This window comes from Capricornis sumatraensis, chromosome 19, assembly GCF_032405125.1.
Source record: "Capricornis sumatraensis isolate serow.1 chromosome 19, serow.2, whole genome shotgun sequence".
NCBI lineage: Eukaryota > Metazoa > Chordata > Mammalia > Artiodactyla > Bovidae > Capricornis > Capricornis sumatraensis.
In genome coordinates this window covers 76,019,827-76,046,332 of record NC_091087.1, presented here as the reverse complement: position 1 = coordinate 76,046,332, position 26,506 = coordinate 76,019,827, and the positions used below count along the sequence as shown (strand labels likewise).

The 26,506-nt window shown below is 62.5% G+C and overlaps 2 protein-coding genes across 3 annotated transcripts; one reads left to right on the top strand and one right to left on the bottom strand.

Annotated features, from left to right (window-relative positions):
* The first annotated feature begins 4,821 nt into the window (after positions 1-4,821).
* Positions 4,822-14,404, top strand: TMEM179 (transmembrane protein 179). Its single transcript, XM_068991606.1, has 4 exons — positions 4,822-5,126; positions 10,979-11,116; positions 12,752-12,830; positions 14,225-14,404. Exons 1-4 carry the CDS (start codon positions 4,822-4,824, stop codon positions 14,402-14,404), a joined length of 702 nt encoding a protein of 233 aa, XP_068847707.1.
* A 3,552-nt stretch (positions 14,405-17,956) lies between these two features.
* Positions 17,957-26,039, bottom strand: C19H14orf180 (chromosome 19 C14orf180 homolog). 2 transcript variants are annotated; one of them, XM_068991170.1, is made up of 5 exons: positions 25,829-26,039; positions 20,594-20,958; positions 20,220-20,346; positions 18,644-18,679; positions 17,957-18,236 (listed from the first exon to the last, which is right to left on the bottom strand). In XM_068991170.1, exons 2-5 carry the CDS (start codon positions 20,702-20,704, stop codon positions 18,031-18,033), a joined length of 480 nt encoding a protein of 159 aa, XP_068847271.1. In that variant the 5' UTR covers positions 20,705-20,958; positions 25,829-26,039; the 3' UTR covers positions 17,957-18,030. The 2 variants fall into 2 exon arrangements, with proteins under 2 accessions (XP_068847271.1, XP_068847272.1); XM_068991171.1 differs by lacking the exon at positions 25,829-26,039 and adding an exon at positions 24,321-24,534 and having other exon boundaries at positions 20,594-20,720.
* Between the last annotated feature and the right edge of the window lie 467 nt (positions 26,040-26,506).

Sequence of the window (26,506 nt, the reverse complement as noted above, 5' to 3'; positions counted from 1 at the left end):
TCTGGACAGACTTCACATGCTCACAAAGGTCCACCGTGACTGTGATCATCCGATGGAAGGAGCTGGCGGGGCAGGTGTGCGAGGCCTCGGGGAGGTGCCGGCGCCGCGCAGGACTCAGGGCCTGCCGCGCTGGCATGCGTGCAGGGTCCCATGGTCTACGGCATGCTGGGGAGCCGTCTGCGAGGCCAGAGCAGACCACCCAGCCCAGCACCTGCCGCCGCGGAGGAGGAGGGACTAGGCTCAGAGGCTTCTTTGGGCCTGAAGCTCACACGTGGGGGCCCAGCTCCGACTCATTTACTGCGTCCTGGGGAAGGGAGGCTGCCAGCCCTGGCTTCTCCCGGAGCAGGAGAGAGCCCTCAGAGATTCTGAGCTGGGAGGTGGGCAGCCCTCTGCTCGGGCCACACTAACGGGCTGGTCTCATGCCTCGTGTTAGAGGTATTTATGTGGGAATGGGTGCTTCGTGAGTTCATAAGCCCAGTAGGTCAGAGCGCAGACACTCGGGTCTAGAACAAGGGCCTGCTGTCCACACAGGAGAACTGATCACCGTTTATACAATAGCTCCGGACCAGCCGCTGGCCCTGGTGGACACAGAGGGCCTGACATGGGGCCTCAGCCGACCACGCGGCCAGGCCCGCCCCGCACAGGCTGCCTCACAAGGTCATGTCCACAGGAAAGGAGGGTGTGCGGGCCAAACGCACTCTGCCTGAGTCCGGGCCTGGCCACGAGAGAAGGAAAACTCCACAGCAGATAGAGCTTTCGAGAAGCCTGGGGTTGCTGCGCAGCACGTGGGTCGGGGCTGCTCAAGGTGGGACTAGGCGTATGCTGTGGTCTGGGGTGCACACCCGCTTCAGGACAGGGGCACCTGCTCAGGGGCCACAGCCCAGGGGAGTCTGTCTGGAAACTGCCCTCTGCCTCACGAAGCTGCCTCGCCCGAGACGGTTCGTGCCCACATGGCCGCATCCCTCGGCGTGGGCCCCGCGCCTCGGCGTGGGGCACGTCCACCGACGCTCAGGGCCCCCCTCGGGCCTGGCTGAGGCCTCGCTCTAGCCGCGCCCCAGGCCGACAGCCCGTCTGCCCGGCTCTGCCGCCTCATGCCTTCCCGCGTGCTGTCGCGCCTGGATTTCAGGCTCCAGCGTCTGTTTCCCAGGAAGCAGACCTAAGCTTCTGGCTTAGAGGATGGCGGCTGTTGAGTTTCACATGTTTGTGTCCCGTCTGTCCGTTCGTCTCACAGAATTCTCTTGTAAATTCTAGTGATTTCTTAGCAGCGTATCTGGAGGGTTGTAGGTATACAGTTATATGTGCATGATGCTAAGTGGCTTCAGTTGGGTCGGACTCTTTCGCGACCCCGTGGACTGTAGCCTGCCAGGCTTTTGTCTGTCCGTGGGATTCTCCACGCAAGAATACTGCAGTGGGTGGCCATGCCCTCCTTCCAGGGATCTTCTTAATCCAGGGATTGAACCTGGGTCTCCTGCGGCTCCTGCACTGGGAGGGAGGGGATTCCTTACCACTAGTGCCTCTTGGGAAGCCCCATATAGTCATATTATCCAATAAATATAATTTTGTCTGTTTCCAGATATATAGCTCATTCTTTTCTTTGACTTGTTTAATTGGGTAGACTTGCCCAACAAATTGTAATAGGTATGAGAGTGAGACTTCCCATCTTCTTCCTGACTTGAATGGGTGCAGATTTTTGATCTTGCTTTTTTATATACGCTGTTTCTAAAAATTAGTTAACTGATTGATTGGGTTGTGCTGGGTCCTGGTTGCGGTGCCTGGGCAGTTGCTCTGCGACATGTGGGATCTTAGTGCCCCGATCAGGGATCGAACACGCACGCTCTGCATTGCAAGGTGGATTCTTAACTACTAAAGCACCAGAGAAGTCCCTTGATGTTGTTTTAAGGTATTTAAAAAAAAATCATATTCAGGTAATTTTCTTCTTATTACACAGACTTTAAAAAAAGGAATGGGGATTCGGTTTTGTGAATGACTTTGGGTATCCCTGGATAAAAACTTACCGATTTTCTCCTTTGCTTGTTGATGTAATAAGTTATTGATAAATTACCTAAAGCTAACCTGCTCTTACCTGTCTAATAGCTTCTGCTTGATCATGTTTTCTTAGTTTCGTATTGCATTGGACTGTATTCAAGACGCCAATATTTTCTTTGAAATTCTTTGCATCAGTATTTGTAAATGCACTTTCTCGTTACTTTCTTCACTTTTCTAAGAGGATTCTGGCATGAGTGTAACACTGACTTTTAAAACATGAATTTTGGGGTTTTCCACATTTTCTATAGATTGAAATCGCTTTAATGACGAGGGAATTCCACGGCTTTTGGAGGGCAGAGGGGGCTCATCTCTGAACACGCTGGAGTCTCGCACCTTTCACAGCGGCAGATCTCGGACTGCCCCGGTGGCCCAGGGGTTGAGCCTCTGGCTCCCCGTGCAGGCGATGCAGGTTCGGTCCCTGGTTGGGGAGCTCAGATCCCACGTGCCTCTTGGCCAAAAAGCCAAAGCATGAAACAGAAGCAATATTATAACAAAGTCGATAAAGACTTTAAAAGATGGTGGATACTTAATGATCTTCCTAATTTTTTCTGCAGTTCTCCAGTTGGGCCACTTGCCTCTCAGTTGCTGCGGCCTCTTTTGTTTTGGCCAAGCTTTTGAAGTGTGAGACCCCTTCACGTGTGTTTTTAAAAAATAGATATGTTATTCCAGCAATGTCTCTATCTTTTTGAATTTTGAGACATTTACGCGTTTACGTCGGCCGTGCTGGGTCTTTGTTGCCGGTGGGGCTTTTCTCTGGTGGCAGCAGGCGGGGCCCACGCTCCAGCTCGGTGCAAGGATTTCTCATTGCGGCGCCTTCTCTTGTTGGGGAGCCGGGGCTCCAGAGCGCAGGCTCAGTAGTTGTGACGCAGGGGCTTTGTGGCTCTGCGATAGGCGGGATCTTCCTGGACCAGGGATTGAACGCACGTCCCCTGCATTGGCAGGCAGATTCTTATCCACTGGACCACCAGGATAGTCCCCTGATGCACTTAAATTAGCCAATCCCCTGTATAATGGACTTCCCTGGTGGCTCAGACGGTAAAGCGTCTGTCTGCAATTCAGGAGACCCAGGTTCAAGCCCTGGGTCGGGAAGATCCCCTGGAGAAGGAAATGGCAGCCCACTCCAGTGTTCTTGCCTGGAAAATCCCATGGATGGAGGAGCCTGGTAGGCTACAGTCAATGGGGTTGTGAAGAGTCGGACACGACTGAGCAAGAGGGTGTCTGAAATATGGACATAAAGGTAAGTTTGTATGACATTTTAAGAGAGCAGTTTGCTCATTTCTGCCAACCCTCAAAACATGCAGACGTAGCAATTCCTCTTCTAGGAGAGACTTGTAACAGTGCACAAGCATATGCGTATGAGGAAACTCACCCAACAGTATTTGAAACAGCAAAAAGGAAAGGCATTAATCAGCTACCCAAAGAGGAACAGTTATGCAAATTGTGGAATCATCATAATTATCGACTGTTACACAGTTATTAAGAAGAATGAATAAATCTCTATATGTGGGCAGGGAATAATGTCCATGACATATCGCTGAATTAAAGAATCAACCTGCAGAATGGTGTGTATAGTATAAAGCATATGTGCAAACTGTGGGCATGTGTGCTTGTGTGCTTAGCAGAATGCCCAGAAAAGTAGAAGCCAGACTGTGACGAGTGGCCATCCAGGTAGGGTGGCAGGGTGGGGGTGGGGAGGGGCAAGAAGGAGACACTGTCTTCTTATTCTATGCGTCCCTATGTGGCTTGACTTTTAAAATGAGCATGTATTTCTTTGGCAATAAAACAAAGATTTTTTCACGCTTGCAACAAAAACGCTGATGTAATTTTAAACCACTTGGCAGTTTCTTTTAGGAGGAGGCTTTCTCTGCTCTGGGAATTGGACTAAACGTGCCTTGGTCTCAAAAGGAACTAGAAAAGGCGTTAATTCTGTTAATTAATGCACCGGCAGATTCCGTCTCAGCAAAGGCTGTCTTAATGAGGTGCTGGGGGCATCCATTGTTTATCTCACCAGCACCAGCGCAGAGCTCTGCTTGTCAGGCCGTGTGAGAGATGGCCTTTCCGAGGGGGCCTGGCGGAGAAGCAAAGGAGCTCACAGACCCGCTCCTGACTCCCGGCTCCCGGCTCCGTGGATGACCTCTGTGTCGTTTTCAAGACCCCAGCTCCTCCCCTGTCTGTCTCATGTCCCCTACACTTGGTGCAAGCCGAGTCCCGAAAAAGAGTCATTCCAGCTTGGACCGCAAACCTCACTCCCACCCTCCCTGTGGGCATCTGGGACTCGTCCCTCTGAGCGCCCCTCTCCCAGCCTTCGTCCCTTAACGCTGATGCGGGTGCTGGGGACCAGGGAACCGTTCCATGTGAAGCCCACACACGTAGCTCCTGGCCCCAGAGTCGGGTCTCCGGAAGCCGACATAGCGGTCCTCCTGCTTCCTGATTTTCGTTCTGCTTCCGCGTCGGTGCCCGGTTCCCCGGTTCCCCGGCGTGGCCCTCCCACGCCCCACGCCCGCTGTCCCGCTTTGCGGCCTTCCCGCCGGCAGCTGTCCGCGGTGCTGGCCACAGGCGCGGCCGGCGCTCGGCCGCTGCGCACGCGTCCCGGGCGGGGCGCGCAGGACCCGCCGGCGCAGCCACTGCGCAGCCTCGCGCGCGGCTCCGGCCGGGCCTGCGCGCGGCGCCGGGAGACTCAGGCGGCCCCGGCTCCCGGCCGGCGCCCCTCGCCCCGCGTCCCCAGCCGGCCTCGCCGCGTCCTCCGGCCGCTTCCTCGGCCCGCCAGGCCTCGCCATGGCGCTCAACAATTTCCTCTTTGCGCAGTGCGTCTGCTACTTCCTGGCCTTTCTGTCCAGCTTCGTGGTGGTGGTGCCGCTGTCTGAGAACGGCCACGACTTCCGCGGCCGCTGCCTGCTCTTCACCGAGGGCATGTGGCTGAGCGCCAACCTGACGGTGCAGGAACGCGAGCGCTTCACCGTGCAGGAGTGGGGGCCGCCGGCCGCCTGCCGCTTCAGCCTGCTCGCCAGCCTGCTTTCTCTGCTGCTCGCCGCCGCTCACGCCTGGCGCACGCTCTTCTTCCTCTGCAAGGGACACGAGGGGTAAGTGGGGGAGGGGGTGTCTCACGGCTGCCCTTCTCCGACAGACGCAACCCTCACCCCCGGCACGGCGCCCCTTCTGTGCCCACAGCTCCCCAAGGAGGAGCGCGAGCCCCTCCATCTCCCCACGGTTCCAGAGGCCTTCAAATGTCAGTCATGGCTCATCACTTCCAGGGAAACTGCCCTTTGTCTCCACGCAGAACCCAGGGGCCATGGCCGTCTCTGCACAAGGCCAGTGCTTCACTGGACAAGTGCGCGTCACCATCCATGTCCCCGGGGGCGCAAATGTTGCATCGTCATCTCTGAGCGGATCTGGGCCTCCTTCGCTGGCTCTGCGGGGCCCACACCCGTCAGCACCGCGGACAGCTCCCCGTCGGGTTGGGTGGTTGGGGGAGAACCGGGCAGGCAGAAGGCCCACCAGACTAACCGGGGACCCTCCCCGCGTCCCCATCCTCCTGGCTGAGGGAAGCCGGAGGGAAGCCCTCGAGGCCCACCGCCGGCACTCACACCTTGGCCGCGGGACGTGGGAGAGGGATGGCTGGCGAGTGAGGCCCCCGCCCGCTCCTGGCCTCTGTCTTCCTCTTCACCTTTCCCCGTCTTGGCTCCATTCTGTGGGAGAGGGGGATGTGGCTCCCTGGCGTGGGGGTCCTCAGCCAGTAACACTCCCCGGGCCTCCACCCTTGTGGGGCTCCCTGTGCCCCCCCAGCCCCGCACGCCCAGGCTGTGGATCCCCGTGCCCTGGAGTGGCCAGAGCTCCGGCACAGGAGGCCAGTCCTGCCTGCTGTCAGCCCTCACATCCACGTGGAAGCTAGGCCTTCTCCCAACTCTGCCCCATCACCCCACCCATCATCTTCTGGCGGTTCTGGGTGGCTTTTCACTTCTTTTGGGGGGGAATTAGGAGATGAGCAGAGGCCCCTGAGCACTCTCAGTTTTGGCTTTGGGGTGGAGAGAGGGGTGGAGAGATAACAGGAGGCTGCAAGCTGAAAAGCAAAGGGCCAGCTGAGGCTAGGGGATCCCAACCCGGGAAGGTGTGAAGTCCCAGTGACCCATGTGCATGAGCTTCTGGAGCTGATGTAACAAAGCACCACAAACTGGGGGCTTAAAACGATGTATTCTCTCACAGTCCCGGAGGCCAAGAGCCCAAAATTAAGGAGTCGGCAGAGTTGGTTCCATCTGGGAAGAGAACCCTTTCCAGGCGTCTTCCTGGTGCCCAGTGGCCGCCTGCCACCCTGACGTCCCTTGGCTTGGGCCTCCGTGACTCCAGTCTCTGTCCCTCTCTGCATGGGGCCTCCTCTCTGTCTCTTTCCTTCTTCTTAGAAGGACCCTAGTCACTGGACCTAGGGCCCACTCCAAGGCCAGGATGACCTCATCCTGAGATCTTGAACTTGGTGACGCCCACAAAAACCCTACTCCCCAGCGAGGTCTCACTCGGTTACTGCGGTGCCGACGCGGGTCGGTGCTGCAGAGGATGCGGTTCAACCCAGTGCTCAGGCTCCAGGCTCTGCAGAAGCCACGTGTCAGCCGGGGGTCTCTCCGCGTGCTGCGGGGTGGGGGCTCTGTGGGGTGAGCCCAGGCCAGTCCTAGAGGGCACCTGCCCTGCTCACTCCGCCCTCAGCCTTCACGATGACTGTGTTCTGAGGAGATGTGTGAGGCGCCACCTGCACCCACATTGCCAAGCGCGGTCAGTGCCTCTGGCCCAGGTCGAGGCTGGAGGAGCAGCTCTGATTATGAGACAGGGTCTGAGGAAGAGGACGGGTGGCCAGCAGGTGGTGCAGGCGGAGGTCCCTTCAGTCTGTGCAGCTGAGGGCAGAGAGCATTAGCCAGGTGGGGGCTGTGGCTTGACCATCAGCTCACACCCATGGTTCCTGCTCATTTCTACAAGATAAGTGGCCTCAGGGTGTTCAGCGTCTACCCAGTGAGGACATGTAAGTGGCTCTCTAGGTGGGGCTCAGCCCCTGTGGCTCTGAGTGATGTGAGATTTCAGAGAGACCGCCAGAGGCTGGTGGAGAAAGGAATGGCAATCCACTCCAGTATTCTTGCCTGGAGAATTCCATGGACAGAGGAGCCTGGTGGGCTACAGTCCGTAGGGTTGCAAAAGAGTCAGAAAATGACTGAGCAACTAACCATACACACACACACACACACACACACACACACAAACCCCAGAGGCTGGGAGCAGGCAGGGTGCAGAGAGCCCAGAGCCTGCAAGAAAGGAGTCCTGGTCACGCATGCTGCCCACTTCACACAAGCTGGGCAGGAACGGGGGTCAGCTTCCACCCTTCATTGTCTCGTAGAAGGTGTCCATCAGCTCTGTGAAACAATGAGCATCCTCATATTTTTTAAAATTAATTTTTCTGGGAGTACAGTTTCTTTATAATGGTGTGTTAGTTTCTGCTATACAGCAACGTGAATCAGGTATACATGTGTGAAAGTTGCTTGGTCGTGTCCGACTCTTTGGGACCCCATAGACTGTAGCCTGCTAGGCTTCTCTGCCCATGGAATTCTCCAGGCAAGAATACTGGAAGGGGTAGCCATTTCCTCCTCCAGGGGATCTTCCCCACCCAGGGATTGAATCTGGGTCTCCTAAATTGCAGGCAGATTCTTTACCGTCTGAGCCGCCAGGGAACTGAATCATTCATACGCATATATCCCTTCTTTTGCTTTTTTAGATTTTTTTACCATCCCTGTTTTAAAGACAGAAAACTGAGGCTGGCGGTGTGCATGCGTCCCCGCGCTCCTTCCTTGCGCCTGTCCCCTGAGGGCAGAGGGAGCCTGCGCTCCTCTGAGTTCTCCTGGTTGGAGGGACATCTTGGGTCCTCTGTCACTTTGCATCAGTTCCAGGGGCTCACCTGTGCTACCACCGGTGGGCTCGACCCTGGCGGCCAGGGCTGAGCCAGCCTTCTCTTCTCCAGGCACATCTGTTGCGGAACGCCCTTCTCGGCCATCAGGACCACGGCCGTGTGGTGGCCCACCTGTGCCCACCCGCCCCATGCTGTCTGTCACAGAACTCGGTTGGCAGTCGGTCAGCTGTGATGCCGTCTGTTTCAAGTGCCATTCTTCCATCTTAGCTCTGATTGCAGGCCCTGGTCAAAGCTCTCGTGGAGGTCACGGCTGTCCATCTGAGGGGACCCTGGTCTGGCTGTACCCATGGTGGGCACACACCTTGTTCACCTCTGTGTGCTCAGGGCTGAGCGTCGGGCATGGTGCCCAGAAGGCACTAAATTAGTGATTGTTGAGTGAATGACAGAAAAATTGCCGCCTCTTGACGTCTGCTGCTTCACGGCCACTCATGGGCCCAGACGCCTTTGCAGATTCACCGTCTGGTCAAGGAGTCAGCCCTCTGGGATTGCTGTGTCTGGGCCTGCCGTGGGCAGAATGTTCAGCTGTGGGCAGCCAGTTCTGGCACAGTTGGTCAAGCTGTACAGACCAGGGGAACAGGTCTGGGGTGGGTCAGGGAGAGCCAGGAGGCTGGGAGGGGCGGTAGAGAGAGCCGTGTGATGGACAAGGCCCTCAGGGGCGCTGGTGGCCCCTGCAGTCCAGCCCACAGAGGACCCACTGCCCTGGTCAGACTCGGGTTTTTAAGAGGGGCCTAGCTGCTCAGGGTTCAGGGTGCACCTTAATCTCTTAAGAGACCAACTTCAGAGACACCAAGGAGGCCCACCAAGACTGAGGGTGGAATCCCACCCTTTGCTCTGTGTGAGGGGCTCGTGGTTGGGTCTCACGCTCATGGTCTTGACACAGTGTCCGTGGCGCCAGCTCCCTCCTCATGCAGAGTGTGTCTGCAAAGTGGGTGCCCCTGACTTGTGCCCGGGGGGTGTGAAGAGTCATGGGTGGAGGCCGCTTTTGTACAGGGGGAGTCACCCTGCTTGCTGCCTGGAGGGAGGGGTCTGTGGATCCGTGGTGCCTGTGTCTTCCTGGGGCATTGCTCTGTCAGGGCCCTGGCTGAGCTGAGGGTGAGTCTCAGGCCCGGGGGCCTGGGGCAGCCTTGTGCGTCCAGGTGGCCGTGGTTTGTGATTGATGGCTGGGGAGTGCTGGGTTAACACAACCCATCTGCCTGCCCACACGTGTCCCTCAGCCTGCACATCGCTCCCAGGGCTTACCAGGATAGCTGTCACCATGGAGACGGCACATCCGGGCAGGGCACCCTGGGAGGTGGCAGGAGGAAGGCGGAGTTAACCCGGTGAGTGCCAGGCTCCCATTCCTGTACTGTGAACTCTGGGGGGCTGGGTGAGGCTCTCACACACCCAATTCTTCAAAGCCTGTAAAGCCTGGGACAGATGCCGAGGAAACTGGCAGAAAGTGAGGGAAGAGTCGGAGGCAGCTGTCGGCCGGCGGGACCCCAGCACGGACCCTTCCCTGTCTCGTGGGATGAAAATGAAAAAGTTGCTCAGTCCTGTCTGACTCTTTGTGACCCCGTGGACTCTACAGTCCATGGGATTCTCCAGGCCAGGATACTGGAGCAGGTAGCCATTCCCTTCTCCAGGGGATCTTCCCAACCCAGGGACTGAACCCAGGTCTCCAGCATTGCAGGCGGATTCTTTACCAGCTGAGACATAATGGAAGCCCGTCTTGTGGGATGGAGACCCCCGAACTGCGTCCCTTTAATAGGGATGTGGCTGGAGTGTCTGTGGCTTCTGTCTCTCAGAGACTGTTGTAAGTCACCCTCAGAGGTGGGAAGGGGCAGCTTTCTGACGGGCCAGCTGTGTCTCAGGCCTGCTGTCCAGGGTTTCCCTGAAGGTGTCTGTCCACACAGAGGGTGAGGAGCCTGCCTGGGCTTGTAGGATTCAGTACAGATTGTGGGGGGTGGATGATGGATGGATCGTGTCCATCGCCCCTTGGCCTCAGCCAACAGTCACCATGCTCAGGGACAGTAACTTTGATGTTTTCTTGGCTGAGGTCCCAGCCGATACCTTGTTTGATGAATGTTCTCTGTGAAGCCATATTTGGCCAATCATTCCGCTCAGATTTGATGTCCTGAAAGCACTGATGTTCATGTGAAATCTGCAGCAGGTGGGAGGTGGGCCCGGGCTGCCGTCCCACCTGGGGGAGTTCCCTCTGCCCCCTGGCCCTTCTCGGCGGGACAGCCTTGCCCCCCCGCCCCCTGCAGCCTCAGCTGGGCCACCTGCTCTCCTGCAGGACTCTGGGTCTCCAGTGGGTGGTTTGGAGAAGACAGGATGCTCATGGGTGGCTAGGAGAGTCCAGAGGGTGGGTATTCCCACCATGGCCCCTCGCTTGCCCCATGGGAGGGCAAATGCTGGCGCCGTCTGAGAGCATCCCAGTGGGGACCTGCCCATGTGCACCCTGGAGAGGCCCTGGCCCCCCGGGCGGTGTAGCCCCGCCCTGAGTGAGCTCTGCCCTCTCGGCCCTGCCCCCAGGCCCCACAGGCGCCCGCCCTGGTCGCTCCTTGGCCTTTTAGGTTCCAGTGGGGAAATCAGAGCAGGGTCATGCGGCCCGCAGTGCGGGTGCTGCTCAGCCGCGCTGATGGCCGTGCGGGTAAGCGGCCTTGGTGGGTGCCCGTGAGGGTGAGCCGCCAGGAAAGGCGGTCTGGTCTGCCAGTGTGGCTGCTGGCCTCGATGCTTTGGAACCAGGTGGACTTGCCTTTAAACAGAGGCCCTGTCTGTGCTATAAGATGGTCCCCACTCCGGGGCTTTGGGAGGATGGGCCGGGCAGCGGGGCTGTGGGATGAGGGACGCTCTGGGAAGGGCAGGGACCCTGCTTGGCCCCACCCGGTCCTCTGGGGCCCAGAGCCCCGCTGGGAACCTGAGGGCCGGGGCTTGCCCCCCGCCGCCGCCTGGCCCTGCAGGGGTGCTGGGGGCCCAGGCGGGCGCGGTGACGGCCCCCCGCTCTCGCTGCAGCTCCTTCCTCTACGCCTTTCTGAACCTGCTGGTCAGCGCCTTCGTGGTCTTCCTGGTCTTCATCGCCAGCACCATTGTGAGTGTGGGCTTCACCATGTGGTGTGACGCCATCACCGAGAAGGGCGCCGTGTCCCACAGGTGCGCTCCGGGCCCCGCTGCGACTCCCCACCAACCTCCTCCTGCACGGACCCTCCCTGCCGCCCATGGTGCCCTCGTGGCCTGCCCGCACCTGGCCAGCCCCTCTGCTGGTCAGAACCCCCTTCCCAGTTCAGGGAGCCTGCAGCAGCTTCACACCGGAGCAGGTCCCCCAAGCACCCTGGGGGTGGGCTGGGGGTGGGGGTGGAGGTCCCGGAGGTCAGAGGTTCCAGCTTCCCCATCATCGCCAGCATGCGGTCGGATGACGGGACCCCATGGGCTGGGCTCCAGGTCCTAGGAGGAAGATGAAGACGGAGTGAGCGGGGTGCGAGGGGCAGGACTGGGAGTTTCTGGTCAGAGGGGGTTGGGAACAGAGGCCTCGGGCCAGGAAGGATGCTCTGGGTCCTGAGGGAGGGGCCGTCTCTGGCTTGGGGGCAGCCCCAAGCGGAGCATGGTTCCTGCTGGACCCTGGCCTAGGGCTGCCCACTGCCCAGCCCTCAGGGCAGTATCCAGTGCCCCAGGACAGGGCTCTGGAAAGGCAGGGACCCTTGGGTCACCTCTTCCAGAGGCTCCAGATTCTTTCTCTAAGAAAAGTCTGATCTGGAACTTGAACGTATAAATCAACGGCAGAGCTGAAGTGAGAGGCAGCGGTGGGGGCACCTGGTGCCACCCTGCCCCTTCGCCCTGGGGGTCCTGGTGCCTCTGCCACCCTGCCCCTTCGCCCTGGGGGTCCTGGTGCCTCTGCAGAAGCCTCGGGCGCACAAGAGAGGAAGGTTTGAGCACCCAGGGCGGGTGACTCCCTCAGGGTCCACAGCAGGGCAGCCCCTCTGTGTGTGGGGGTCTTACCCATGCTGAGCTGTGTGGGCTCTCCCTGCTGAGCCCCCAGCCACTTACCACCCCCTGCGCCCTTTCCCGAGCCCTCAGAGCGGGGACGGGCCCCTGGGTATGGCCTTGGGCTCCTCTGGAAAGGTACCCAGCGTTTCTTTACCCTCACGAACTCCATTTCCAGCCCTCAGCCTCATCCCCCCAGCTCCTTCCAGGGTGAGCCTGGGCCTCTGGACCTCCCTCTCTCTGGGCACCAGGCTCCCACTCCTGTGTCCTGACGTTGGAGAGGCTACAGGTCCCTGAGCCCAGGCCCCATCCACTCCAGGCTTCGGAGGCCCAGCCCAGCCCAGCCTGTCCACATACAAGGAGCTTGTGGGTCACTTGGGCTCTGCGTCATGACCTGCGGGTTGCCTCTGGGTTTGCTGGCCTGTGCTGCCAGCCCCAGGTGGTTAAAGGGGTGCCCTCGGATGCCCGTTAAACTCAAGCAGGGCTGCTGTGCAGCTCAGTCTGGGGACTGAGGGGCCAGAAGCTGCAGCCCACGCCTTCTGCAGCCCCTGGTCCTGCAGTGCCGTGGGGCCATGGGGAGCAGGGCCCGGGGCTTCAGGGGAGTGATGGCCAGGGCTGGTATTCCCCCACTGTTCAGGGTCAGATGGGGTCAGATCTACAGGGTCCCTGCTCCACCGATGGGGCCCAGCAGCTCCCTGTCTGCCCCGCCTTGGGGACAGCGCCTCGCCATCTGGGGGTGATGCTCTGCTGCCCGCCTGCTGGGTCCTCCCAGCGGTCACCGTCCACTCCCGCGTCTTGCCGTTTTAGCTGTGAAGAGCTCCAGGGCATCGACTTGGAGCTGAACGTGGACAACTCTGCCTTCTATGATCAGTTTGCGATTGCCCAGGTAGGCAGGGCTGCCCGGGTGGGCGGGGCTGCTCAGGGGCGGGGCTTCTTGGGTAGGCAGGGCTGTCCGGGTGGGTGGGGCTTCCCGGGTGGGCCGGGCTGCCGGGGTACCAGGGAGGGGACCACTCTCTGCCCAGCGTTCGCTGAGCGCACGGCCCCGCCCATCCAGGAGGAAACAGACTCTTGGTTAAGGATGGTGTCATGGCAGAGGAGAGAGTGAGCGCAGCGCTGGGGGAGCAGTCAGGAAGGCTTCCTGCAGGAGGGCTGGATCTTGCAGGCAGAGGATTTTGTGTGGGTAGGGAGGAGTGAGGCGTGGAGGATCCCCGGAGGAGGGAACAGCCTGAACTGAGGGCAGAAGCGGGAGGCCTGGGGGGTGAGGGGTGGCTCTGTGCTGCTCATCTGAGCCTGCAGGCTGGGGCCCGGAGTCTGGATCCTGGTTCTGGCTCCACGTGGGCCCTCAGATAGATGCTTGAGGACCCACAGTGAAGCCCCAGCCAGGGCGGCTGGGGAAGGGTCTGAGGGAGGGGGTCCCTAGAGGGGATCCGGCTTTCCCATTTGGAGGAGCCCCTAGCCACTGTCTGGGGAACTCAGCTCTGCCAGTCCTGCCCCTGGATCAGCTTCGTCCCCTGCCCTCCAGGAGACCATGGGTCAGTCTAGGGACCCCGTCTGCTGGACACAAGCGTGTCGGCACGTGCGGTCAGAGAGGGCCTGTCCCTCAACATCTGTGCCTGACCCTGATGACCCTGATGGCGGGGGTGGCGGGATGCCTGGGCAGGTGGGTTCTTTAGGCTCCGGGCAGGGCCCGCCAGCCTCCGGGTCCACTTCTGGCCCTGCATTGGCCAGTGGCCGGCCTGAGGGTCTTTTCCAAGTGAGGAGCCCTCTGGGGTGGAGGTTGGGGGGCTGGACGTCAGTGGGTCCAGCTGAGATGAGCCGAGCCTGCCAGAGACAGCTTCATGTAAATTTAGTGGGAAACCCTCCCACCCGAGTTTGTGCTGGTTAGATAAGGGAGGTGCAGGCTGAGCGATGACAACCCCCTTCCACGGAGCCAGTTTAATTGCGCCTCGAGCCTGGTTCTGATTAAATTGTTTCCCCTCCAACTGTTTGGAAACAGCAGATAAAGGTCAATTTGTTCCAGTGATTGGAAGAGGCTCCCTTACAGAAGAAACGAGCTCTGCTTGGAGCCGAACGGGCCCAGTACCCGCCCCCTGCCCCGGGGGCCCCACCTGGACTTGAGGATGGGCAGTATTCCCGAGGCAGGGGCGTGGCTTGGGGCCGAGGGCTACCAGACACTGGGGGTGACGCCCCCATCCTGTCTGGCCCTGGGGGGTGGGCAGGTGCCCCCGGCAGTGTCCCTTGGACCTGGCCGGCCCCCTGACGTGCTCTCCGCCCCTGCAGTTCGGCCTCTGGGCCTCGTGGCTGGCCTGGCTGGCCATCACCGTCTTGGCCTTCCTGAAAGTCTACCACAACTACCGCCAGGAGGACCTGCTGGACAACCTGGTCCACGAGAAGGAGCTGCTGCTGGCCCGGCCCGCCCCCCGTGCCGCCTTCCAGGACGAGAAGAGCGCCGTCATCTAGGCCCGGCCGGCCCCCACCTGGGCTGGGGGGCGCGTGCTGCCCTGGGCCGCGGCCCAGGCTCTGCCCAGCCCCCACGCCTTGCATGCCTCCCCTCGGCTCTGTGTACAGTGCTGAGCGACCCCCTCACTGGGCGCCCGGCTCCCGCCGTGGACCGGCCTGGCAGCCAGCGGGGGTGGGGCCGCCCTCAGCCCCCAGGCTCCATGCAGGGGCCTCCACCCATCCCGGGGGAAAGCCTTGCGGAGGCCCCCAGCCAGTGGGCATGCTGTGGTCACGCCTCCCTGTGGGCCTCGGCTGGACGCCATCTGTGTGACCTCCTGCCAGGTCCCGTGGCAGCAACCTGTGACCTCGGTGTGACCCCAGCAGCCCAAGATGGCCACACGTCACTCTCGTCACCTGCTCCTGAACCGTGCGGGGGATGAGGAGCCCGCCACCTGCGGGCCAAGCGCCGTGTGTGGGAAGGAGCCCCTCGCCCAGGCGGCCCCCAGGGCTAAGAGCCCCCGACTCGGGCTCCAGAGCCCCTGGGAAAGCACAGAGTGGTGGGTCGGCCTGGGGTCAGGCCACAGCGGTGGTGCGGGCTTCCTGGGGGCCTGGCCTGGGGAGGCCCCAGGGGCCCCCCTGTGGGCTGGGCCTGTGCTTGTGGGCTGGAGACGTGGGCTCTGGACGTGGGAGTGACGCCTTGCAGGGGAGAGGGGCCAGGTGCCACCGAGGGTGTGTGAGTGCATGTGAGGCGTGTGATGGTGTGGACGTGTGTGTGCTGTGAGTGCACGTGGCCAGTGTGTGCGAGCGTGCATGAGTGTGCACTTGAGCCTGCATGGCGAGGTGTGAGCGTGTGTGACTGTGTTGTGTGTACACATGAGCATGCCTGTGCACAAGTGTGTGTGCAAGCGTGCGTGTGTGGGTGGAGACAAGAGCAGGCAGCTGTCTGCACCCCCATCCCCAGGGCCCCCTGTGCCCCAGAGGAGGGGCCACTTTCCCATCTCACGGGGCCCCGAGGGTGCATCCCGCCCCCGTGGCGGCAGGCGGAGGAGCTGGCGGGGACCTGGGGCCCGGGATTCGGTGCTGAGCCGCCTGGGGCTGCCTGGCTGTGGACGCTGCTCAGGGCTCCCGGCTCAGGAGGCAGGTCTGGCCTGCATGCTGGTTTGCTGTGGCTCCATTTCCCTGAAAGGAGGGGCCCGGGGCATCCAGAGGCCGTGGATCTGGGCCTGGGTCTAGGGGTCCCCTGCGGCAGGCAGCCTGGCCCTGGGAAGCAAGGTGCACGTCACCTGTCATGATGTGCTCAGCTGGCACCTTTCGGGAGGGGGGCTCGGGGCGTAGGTGATGGAGGCTCCTGACATCTTAGATGCTCTGGCCCTTGGCCTGGTGGGGGTTCTGGCCAGAGGAGCAGGGGCCTTGGGGAGGGGTTTTGACAGAACCTGAGGCCCTCAAGGGGATCTGCCTGTCCAGTTCACTGGTGCCTGAGAGCTCCTGGTCTGTTCTCCGCAGAAGGGGGTGGTTCTGCCTTGCCCCCCAGCAGGCGGTAGCCATCTGGGCTCTGGAGGGTGGAGCAGGCCCTGGATGTGGGCTTCTGGACCAGAGGCTCTGCTGCAGGTGTGGGTGTGCCCGGACACTTGTGGATGGCCTGGAGCTGGTCTGGGCAGCCCTTCGGTCAGACCAGCAGAGGCCTGTGTCCTCTTACAGGGCCACTCGCAAAGTGGAACGGTCACTGACACACGGGCTGTCGTGGGCCAGCTGCACTGGCACCCCCAGACTCCCATCCTGGGGGCTCCCGGGAAAGGCACGGCTGGCCTTGGGGAGGGTGTCCTGGGACAGGAGCCGGTGGCCTCGCAGTGGGCCGGGAAAGGACCCCTGGGGCTGGAGGGGCCAGCCGTGCCCTGGGGCCCCTGAGGAGGGTCTGCCCTCTCGCTTGCTCAATGCCTGCTTCTCCCCAGTGCTGTTTGATAATGGACACCCTATTCTAATTCTACTCCAGCTTAACTGAAAGTGAAGGTTCTTCAACGCAAATGTATTTATTTCTCAAGTCAAAATAAAAACAAAAATACCTGAGCCTCTAATGTGGACGAAGGATCAGGTGTCTCTTTATCCATCTTTTCTGCCTCTTCAGTTTGCCTTTGTTTCTATTTTCTGTCTGCTTTCAATTGAAGACTGAAAACACCGCCTTCTGTGTTTGCTCCTGGAGTTTCCCAGACTTGCTGGGAACCGGGAGCCCCCCCGCCCCCGGCGGCTGCAGCCTCCATCTGCACATTTCTTCGCGGGCTCTGTTCTGTCTGCTTCCCGTCACTGCTCGGGTGTGAGGATGGATTTCGTGTTTCAGAATTCTCAGCGTTCTTGGGTGCACCTTGAGCGATACTTTCCCCAAAGCAGCAGGGGTCCAGGTCTTGCAGACCCACCAGAGCTGAGCGGGTCTTTGCAGAAGCCCTGAGCTGAGAGCGGTGGGCCTTGAGGAGGGGTGTCGGGGAAGCCGGGCACCCCCGAGTGCTCCCCTCACGACGGGCTCAGGGCTGGTGGGGCTGAGCCCCATGGGTTCGGTTCTGCCACTTAGCCTGCCCGTCCTCTTCAGGGGGTGGGTGGGCGCAGGGGGCGGCGGGTGTCCGTGAGGTTGGCAGCTGTGATGCTGGAGGGTCCCCAAGGGCCGCTGCCCCCGGAGGCGGGCCTCTGTCTGCTGGGCTCCCGGTTCAGGGCTCCCTGAGTTCTGAAGCCTGAAGGGACCCTGGAGACGGGTGCCCCGGCCCCTGAAGCCCCGGGCGGCCGGCTCGCACGGCACCCCGACCTCTGCAGCGGCTGCCGAAGTGAATCCACAGCAAGTCAGTCCCGACTTCCCTCCTTGGGGCCAATGTCTCCGGGAGGAAAGAGGTGGCAGTGTTTCAGCAGAAAGCCGGCGTCTCCCCACTTAGCCCGTGGGGGCGGACGGCAGGAGCCCAGGCCCCATGTGGATGCCCGTCTTCGAGCTGTGGGGGGCTTCTCCCCCGGAGGGGCCTCCCTGCTTCGCTCAGGCCCCTCTCCCTCCCTGCATCTGAGGGGACCCAGGGTCTGTCTCCGCAGAGCCCCCTCAGTCTGGCTGCATGGGCTACATGGTCACGGGGCTCCCGGGCTCCACACAGCCCACACGGGGCCTTTGGGACCCAGGCCCAGATGGCCGCATCCCAAGGGCGGCGACCCTGCCTCTCAGCCCTCCCGTCCCCTCTCTGCCTCCCCCAGGCCAGCAGCTTCGAGGGGCCAGGTGGCGCACATCCCCTGGACAAGCGGGGCTCCCCAGGCTGTAGGCGCAGAGCTGGCAGATAAGCTGGGGTGCTAGGACCCCTCACGTGACTGCAGGAGAGAGAGCACCCCCGAGCCACCTCTCCCGGTTTTGGGGTCTGGGCTGCAGGTCCCCAAGCAGCAAAGCCCAGTTTCCTTTCCTTCTCTGGGTGCCCCGGAAAGAGGGAGGGTGCCCCCGGCTCCAGGGGCTACAAGCAGATGCTTCCAGGCCCAGCCCAAGGTCACTGAGAGTTCCTGCCGGGGTGAGGGGGCGCCTGAAGGGTAGCCCTAGGGGCTGGAACCCGTGGGTGCCCGGGTTTCAGTGGTGACATTCTTGTTTGAAGAAGACCTCCCGGTGGATGCCCCTGGGCCCTGGGGGGCGGGCGTCGCCGTCAGAGCTGCAGCAGGCAGCGCCAGCAGTCCAGAGCAGCCAGCCGCAGGCGCAGGAGGGCGGCGAGGAGCCGGGCCCGGAGGTCCTCCAGGGCCCCGGCCACGGGCCCGGCCTGGCCGCAGCACACGCCCAGCACCAGCGCGAGCAGGACACAGGTCGTCAGCCGCAGAAGCAGGGAGCTGCCACGGGGCCGTGGCCGGCTGGGCGCTGGGGGCAGGGGGGGAGGTTAGCACAGCTGGCAGGCCTGACCCCGGCCCCGGCAGGGACCCCGCGGGTGCCCCTCCTCCCACCGGTGGGGGCCGGTGCGGACCCTGCGGGGCTCCTGCAGGGGCTGGCAGCTCATGGCAGCTCAGTGACCCCCAAGCTCCCCGGGGGCCTGGGTCTCCCTATCCCTCTCTGGCCAGTGGGCTCCTTGCAACAGAGGCCTGCTCTGGGCACCCCGCCCTGTGCCTTCCCACGGGGGACAGTGAGGGGCAGAGGGCGGCCCTGGGGAGCTGCTGCCCACCCGTGTCCATCAGGGACCCCAGCTGAGGGCGGGGCCCTGCCAGGGTCGGGGGTGCTGGAGCCGTGGGGGCGGGGCCTCTGGGGGTCGAGGGTGAAGGCTCTGAACTTACCCTGGGCAGCGGCGGTGGGCTCCCTGCAGGCGATGTCTGGGGAGGAGAGTGAGAGTGGGCTTGGGCGGGGAGGCGCCTCCCCTCTCAGAAGGTGAGCCCACTTCACCAGCCAGGCTCCCCCAGGGTGTCCCCCCTCAGTCTCCCTCCTGAGGACCCTGAGTCTGACCAGGTCAGACAGAGCTCCCCGCTTTGCCGATGGAGACGAGCTCCCGCAGGCCCTGACCTGGCCGGGGGGTCCACCCCCTGGCTGGCCTCTCTGCCAGTGCCCCCCGCCCCCGGGTCCCACCCAGCCTCTTAAGCTTCAGGTTTCAGCTTCCAGATGCTGGGTGCCTCCTGGGGGTCCCGGGGGAGGGGTGTGTGTGGAGTCTGCAGGGGTCCTGGGGCGAGGGTGGCCGGACGCCTGGCCTCCTATCCATCCTGCTCGGCTCTCTGGAGGCCCCAGGCCAATGCTGACCGGGCCCTGACTCCCCGTCTGAGGATCTCTGCTTTCGGGATTCGGGAGCTCCTGGAGGTGGGGCTGATCTGGGAGGGAGGGGCAGCTGAGTGTCGGGGCAGGGGCCCTGGTGGAGGCCTCTCCCGCTGGTTACCACCGGCCTCCACAGGAGACGCTGACATGTGTCGGGGCGGCAAGCTGCACTCACAGCTCGGCAGGACTCGGAGTCCCGTCCTTAGGGGCCGTGGCAGCAGAATCTAAGATGCCTCCACCCCTGCCGGGTTCCTGCCTTTGTGTGGTCCTCGCTTCTTAGCGTGGGGGCCTGTGACACGCTTCCACCAGCAGGACACGGCAGAGGGGCCAGGGTCCCACAGCTCCGACGGGAATCCCCATGGGGCACCAAGTCAAGAGACGGGGTCTTGGGTGGGCCTGGCCCCATCGGACGAGCTCTCTGGGCAGAGGGTCTGGAGGTCGGGGAGAGGCTCCTCTGCTGCCCTTGGAGGTGGAGCTTGGAGGACGTGAATTCTGCAATAACCCCCGTGTGCTTGCACCAGGGACCTGGGCCCCGGGTGAGGCCCGGTGCTGGCTGACTCCCTGATGGCCACCTCCCTGAGGGAGGGCTGCCGTGGCTGTTCCCGGGGCCCCGACCCGCAGGGCTGCTGGGACCATCAGCGCGGGTTGCTGAAGCGGCTAAGTCTGTGGTATTCGTCACGAGGCATCGCTAGCTGACACAGGGCTGTGGCCCAGGGGCAGGGAGTGAGGAGTGAGCTGGGCAGGGGTGGACGGGGCAGGGGTACAGAGTGGGCTCTGGGGTGGCCCTGGGGCGCTGGGCAGGAGTGGGGAGGGCCGGGGAGGTGAGCAGTGAAGGGCGGGGGCAGGGAGGAGCTCCGGGAGGCGGGAGGGAAGAGTGGGTGGGCGCGGGGACCCCTGCCCTCCGGCCTCTCCTCAAGAAGACAGGGATGGCCCGGGCGGCTCTGGTTCTAGGTTTCCTGTCGGTTGTGGTTTTCTTGACGGCCACTCAGTCCTGACCGACCCCACGGGCCTGGGTTTTACTGTGAGGGCAGGGCCATGACTGCGGGCCCCGCCGCGGCCCGCCGCGAGCCCCCGCCCGCCCCGCCGCGGCCCGCTCGCCTCCTCTCTTACAGCGGACGGCCACCTCCAGGGGCTCTCGGAACCGCACGTGCCTCGTGGTCCTCCGCGGCTCATCCCCACGGCCACAGCGCTCCTGTGAGCTTCGTCTCAGGATTGAGGCGGGGCCCTTTCTGCCCTCCTGGAGGGTGGGAAGTAGAGGGAAGCGAGCGGAAGTGAGTCCTTCCCGTCTGGCCTCCCGGAGGCTGGAGAAGACAGGTCTCCTGGGTCTCCCAACCCAGCCCTCTCCCCCTGGGGTTCCTGGGGCAGAGACCACCCCCTCCCTCTCTGCTTCCTCTCCCCGCCACCCGCGGAGGCCCAGCCCTTGGACCAGGTGCACGGGGCCCTGGGCCCCCCGAGACCAGAGCCCGCCCTGGGCCCTGCCGCACCCTCCCCGCCCTGGGCGTTGGTGAGCCTGGAGCTGCCTCCTCATTCTTTCTTGTCTGATGTTGAGTCTCTGGCTGGGAGTCGGGGCTCAAGGCGTGCGCTGCAGTCTTCATTTACGGGGACATGGCCCTGAGATAAGCACAGACATTATTTATTACCCAGGGTGCACGCACAGGAATAAAGTAAAAGGGGGGGAGACTCTTTCCAGAAGCTGAGCTGGCATCCGCCCACCCCTCAGCCTCCCTTCGACCTGCCCCCGGCGTGGAGGAAACTTGCTTGCTCAGAACCGCGTGGCCAGCGTCCGCCCCTGCTGCCATCTTCTGAATCATCAGCTTCAGTGGCTGCGTCATTTTCCGCAGGGCTGGCCCTGTGATTGACGACCGTGCTCCTTCGTTAGTGGGGATGTTCGGGAGGTTTGCATTTGACTGTTGCCCCTTGCAATTTTTTTGAGGCCACAGATAAGACTGTAGTAAACATCACTGCTGCTTCCTTCCTGGGGATGCTCCAGGCTGAAAGCCGGCATCCAGGGCTGGGCTTCAGCAGGGCTTCGAGGGGGCTGGGAAAGGCTTCTCTGGGGTTCATGGGGGCTGGAGCTGCTGGGCCCACCCAGGCTGTTTTTCCCTCTTTTTGTCCCTCCCTCTCTTTCTCCCTGGTTTTTGGATTGCTCATGTACTAAGTGTAAGGTGGTACTGCCCCCTCTGGGAGCCTCTGAGTGCGGTCTGTCTAGTGTGAATTTTCTTTCACGTCCTTTGAAGGGTCCTTGACTTTTGAGGCCTCCCTCAGTCCTGTGTGGGTGAAGCCAGGCAGCCCCAGGCCTGCTTTGAACCTGTACAGCAAAGTGGGTGCCGGGGGTGTGGCCAGGCCCTCTGTGCCCCGTCCCCATGGATAACAAGAGCGGGGTGGCGTGGGAGCTTCTCCCCACCCATCCCCAGCCCCAGGCTCTGCCGGGGCCCTGCTCTGGGGTCCTGGGTGGGCCTTCCTGCTCCCTCTCTATGGGGGCAGGTGTCCGTGCTTTACGAGGGGTGTCCTCCAAGGACCCCGCCCCCAAGGGTGGAGGTGGGGCTGAGTGAGGTGGGAGCTGCCGGGTTGGGGAGGGGTGCCCGGGGCGCCTGGTCTGGGGAAGGGCTCTCTCCATCTGGGAGATAACAGCCTGGCCATTCAGTTATTTCAAAAAGGAGCAATTTTCTCCTGTCTTAGCGTCAGGCTTTTTATTGCAAACAGGGTCACGGGGGTGGAGGGGTTGGGGGGGGAGGCCTGCTCTCGCAGAGGCCCTGGGGGGCCAGGGCTTTGCCAGTGGCCCAGCGGTTGAACCCCTACTGGGGTTCCCAGGGCCCTGCCCCCAGGCCGGGGGTGGTGGGATGTGTGCACACCTGTGTGAGCACTTTGGTGAGTGTGCATGTGTGGATGCCCGTAGATGCACATGTGTGAGCACTGTGCACACACGTGTGTGTGTGTGGGTGCACAGGTGTACCTGCATATGTTGGGCAAGAGTGTGTGTACAGCTGTGCGTGACCATGTTCACCTGTGCGTGTGAGTGCACACGTATGTGGAGCATGTGTGAGGACGAGTGTCAGTGTATGTGCCTTCTGTCTGTGTGCACACGTGCCAGTGTGCACGTGTGAGTGTGTGTGTGCCTGTACAAGCGCGTGTGCCCGTGACTGGCTGTGAACGTGCAATGCGGTGAGTGTCCCTGGCAGCTCCGAGCCTCCGGGGCAGGCAGCCTCACTCAGCCCCATCCTGTGACCTTGTGTGACCTTGGCAAGCCCCTTAACCTCTCGGAGCCTCCCGTTCCTCAGCTGGAAACACCCCACAGCTCTGGTTGGGGAGAGTGTGGCAGCTCTTGCCAGGGCGCAGGGGTGACTGGGACCTGCCTGAGCTCACAGCCAGTCAGCCTGGGTCAGCTCTCAGGGAGAGGGAGTGACCATGCCCAGCACGGAGCCTGTGTGCAGGGGGAGTTCCCTGCAGGGTCCCCTGCCCGCCGTCTCTCAGGAGCCCCAGGCCCCTCTTGCTCCCATCAGCCTTCAGCCACACCCGCAGCCTCGCCCAGGCTCCAGCTTCTGTTAAAGGGCCCCCCGGCCCCTCCCCAGTGGGGAGGCCCCCAGGACTGGCCTGAGTGCTGGGCTCCACCCTTCTTAGGCTCAGTGGCCTCAGTCAAACCTAGGGGCTGAACCTCAGTTTCCCGCCCAGGAACTCAGAGGAAGGCGTGGCTCTGGTCTGCCCAGCGGGTGAGGCTGCTCTGGGCTCTGCCTCCCACCTGCCCGCAGGCCCCTGTCCTCCCCGGGGTGGACGCCCTGTGTGGGGGCGGGCAGGCCCTGGGGCCTCCGGCAGGGACGGCGTGTAACATGAGTGTCCTTCTCCGAGGCCGCCTTGTGACAGACAGGCGATAAGGGTGGAAAATAGCTCTGGGCCTGCAGAGTGTCACTCGCTCCTCCACCCCCTGTTGGGGCAGGCACGGCCTGCTAGGCCACTGCCTGGGGGGGGACCCTGTCCTTCCCTGGGCTGGAGACCTGCCCTGGGCACCCCCAGAGCTCCTGGGCCAGTCCTGGGGGCCCTGAGGGGGCCAAGTGAGGCTCCTCAAGGTTCTGCCTGCTTCCCAGGAGAAGGGGTCTGGCCAGGGTTGCACCCCCAGGGTCCCCACCCCCCGATGGCCTGTGGGCTCTGGCCCAGCACCTTCCCTCCGTGACCTGACACCTTCGGGAGCTGGCGGCAGTATCCACAGCAGTCCCCTGACCTGCCTGCTCCCTGGCCTCTGGGGGTGCAGGGTGGGCTGGGCCGGCCGGCTCTCGCCCGGTTCAAGGCCTTGGACAATGCCGAGCCCTGGGCCCCGGCCCCCTGGCGTCTGACCCGGCCCCACCGGGCTCCTGCTTTTGTCTGTCCCCAACCCTGCCCCCAGCCCACTGGCCTCTGTCCTCATCGGGGGCCCTTCCTCAGCTCTGATCCCACCGTTGCTCCATCACCCTCCAAGCCTCCCTGTGCCTGGCTGCTTGCGGGGCCCTGGGCTCAGGTGGTGGCCAAGCTGGGCAGGTCCTGCAGCCCTCAGGGGCCTTGAGCCCGAGCTGGCAGGGCCTCAGCCGGCCTTCCCGCTGTCCTGTCCCTCAGGACACCACCTCCAGGGATGTCCAGCCAGCGGAGGCGAGAGAGCCAAGCCAGCCAGGACCCCATCCCGGAGGCTGAGCTCATGCATCCCTCAGCTCACACACTGTGTACACGTACACACACCACACAAGTCATACACAGCACACACATGTACACACACACAACTCACACACACACACCACACATGTACACATACACACATATTTACACACTCACACACTGTGTACATGCACACATACCTCCACACTCACACACTATATACACATACACACAGCAGACACACTCATATATACCACACACATGTACACACCACACCCATATACACACACATGTACACACACATACCTACATACTCACACACTATATACACCCCCCACACACATACATCCCACACACATGTACACATACACACACACCTAGATACACACACACACACACCTCCATTCTCACACACCGTACATACCACATATACACACACACGCAGACACACACATACCACACACACCATCCCCATTTGTACACACGTACACACACATATGTATACCACACATATACACGTTACACAGCACACACAACTCACACACGTGTCTCCACACTCGCTGACATGCATGCACTCATGCCAGGCAGGCTCACCTGGGCTCCTGGCTGCCGCACCCGAGGCAAGCTTGCCCACCTGCACCCACAGTCCACTGGCGATCAGAGCCTCTGTCAGAGAGGGAACCGGAGCCGGGGCAGCTTTCGAGCAGCCGAGAAGCTTCTCTTACACTACGGGGTGGCGGCTTCAGCGGCCCTCTGGACAGCCCTGCTGTGGGGCCAGTGGCCTGGTGGCATTTGACCCCCGCCCAGAGCGGCGGGCTGAATTAGGGGCCTGACACACGTGTGTGTGCCTTTTCCGAGCTGGGGAAGGAGACAGAGGCTGTGGACGCCCCTGTGCCAGCTCGCTGCGGGCGGGCGGGAGTAGGGAGGCCGGCCGGCCAGCGCCCCTGGGCAGCTCTCCGCCTGGCAGCTCCCCGGATAGCGCCGTTTCCGAGCTGAGCAGGGGGAGGCCCCGGGGAGCCCCGTGGGCTGGTCCCGCTCGCTGGGGCTGCTCGCTGCCTCTGGCCCTGCCTGGAGCGGGGAGTCAGGGGACGGGGGCTGGCCGGGGGTCCCCGAGGCCCCTCCACACCGGGACGCTCGGCCCGCACATTTCTGGGGTGCATTTAGGACGTGGGGCAGCAGCAGGCCCTGGTGACGTCTGTGTGTCCAAAGCAGGGGACAGCCAACCTCGGCCTCGAGCACCCCAGGTGATGGGGCCCATGGACCCCCAACCAGACCCTGACCACACTCACCCTGAGTTCCACCCCTGGGTTTTGCCCACTGTCCAGAGTGCTAACATCAGGTTGGAGAGCTAACACTCCCCGGGTGCCTGCACACAGCAGGTGCCAAATAAGCGGTGTGTCCTGAGCCCCCCACGCGCACAGTGGGAGGGATGGGGATTCCCTGGTTGAGTCAACTCAGAAACGAGCTGTGTCCCTGGGGACTCCCAAAAGCCATGGCCTGGGCTCCAGTGACCCCAGGAATGCATCTGTTCCCTCCGAGCTTGGTTCTCAGCAAGTCCCGAGACCAGAGGGCTGGCAGGGGTCAGGGTCCCACCCTGCCATCCAGACTGTGGTCCCTACTGAATGCCTGAGCTGTCCTGTGCCTCAGAAGGCCTGACCCAGGGTGTGGGGGGCGTGTGGAGGCCCCCGCATGGCTGCTTTGCCCACGCACGGCCTGGCCTCGGGCAGGAGCTCGGATGGAGGGACAGGAGGGCCCTCGGCTCAGGCCTGGCCCCTGGGGAGGCGCTCAGAGCGCCGGGGGCTGGGATGTCCCTGAAGGCACTCGCCACCCCTGCTGGGCAGACAAAGCACGCAGTCTAGAGGGGCCGGGCTCCTGGCATCACGAGCGCCTGGCTCGCCTGGGGCTGTGCCCAGGTGAGCCCTGCAAGCCCCCAGCCCTGGTGAAGGAGACGGGAGGCCCCCAGCCCCAGGGCAGGCCCCGGTGTGCGCTCCGCCTGCCTGCCCGCAGCAGGGTCCCTGCCTGCATCCGTCTTGGGGCCTCTCCACCCTGAGCCTGACTCCTAAACGGAATGAGCATCCCCTGCTCCCCGGAGCGGCTCTCACCTGGCTCCCTCCCAGCTCTGTGAGGGGCGGTGCGGGCTGGGCTCCACGGCTGCCCCAGCGAGAGTCGTCCAGCACGGTCCTGGCCCAGCTGCCAGCACCCCTCCTATGCCCTGGAGAGGTGGGCACTGGGTTGCTTGGGTGAACAGGGCCACGCCTGCCTGGCCTCCCACGGCTCCGATCTGGAGCTGCTGCCTGCCTGCTTGCGGGGCCGATTTCTGGCCAGTCTATGTTCCCGCCCCAGGCCCCTCTGCCGGGTTGCAGAGCTCGGTCAGCTGGCAAAGGCTGAGCTATAATTACTCTCCTCTTTGGCAGAAATAGCAGCGACCCCGAGGACAGGCCGCTGGCCCCAGAGCAGGGAGGGGGTGACCGTTCCCAGGCCCTGAGAGCATGGGCCGGGCCTGCAGACAAGACGAGGGGTCAGTGCCCTCTCACTGCCCTCCAGGCCTGCGTGTATCCTCCCGGGCCGGTTCTGGAGACAAGCAGTTCTTGGAAAACCCAAGGGCAGCGTCAGAGGCAGAGTGTTGCAGGGAGAGGAGATGGGGTCTGACGTGGGGGCCGGGCGGGGTGATCACAGCGTCCAGCCGCTGACTGACCTGGCCCAGAGTGGAGCCCCAGAATGGGCAGGGGCCCGCCCTGCCCCCTGCTCCTGCACCCCACACATCCTGCCTTGGCGTTCTC

Coding starts and splice junctions, on each gene's coding strand:
- TMEM179 (XM_068991606.1), top strand. CDS start 4,822: ATGGCGCTCAACAATTTCCTCTTTGCGCAGTGCGTCTGCTACTTCCTG. Junction 11,117..12,751: donor AAGGGCGCCGTGTCCCACAG/GTGCGCTCCGGG, acceptor TTGCCGTTTTAG/CTGTGAAGAGCTCCAGGGCA. Junction 12,831..14,224: donor ATCAGTTTGCGATTGCCCAG/GTAGGCAGGGCT, acceptor CCGCCCCTGCAG/TTCGGCCTCTGGGCCTCGTG.
- C19H14orf180 (XM_068991170.1), bottom strand. CDS start 20,704: ATGAAGACTGCAGCGCACGCCTTGAGCCCCGACTCCCAGCCAGAGACT. Junction 20,347..20,593: donor CAACGCCCAGGGCGGGGAGG/GTGCGGCAGGGC, acceptor CCCACCCTCCAG/GAGGGCAGAAAGGGCCCCGC. Junction 18,680..20,219: donor CCTGGAGGTGGCCGTCCGCT/GTAAGAGAGGAG, acceptor TCTCCTCCCCAG/ACATCGCCTGCAGGGAGCCC.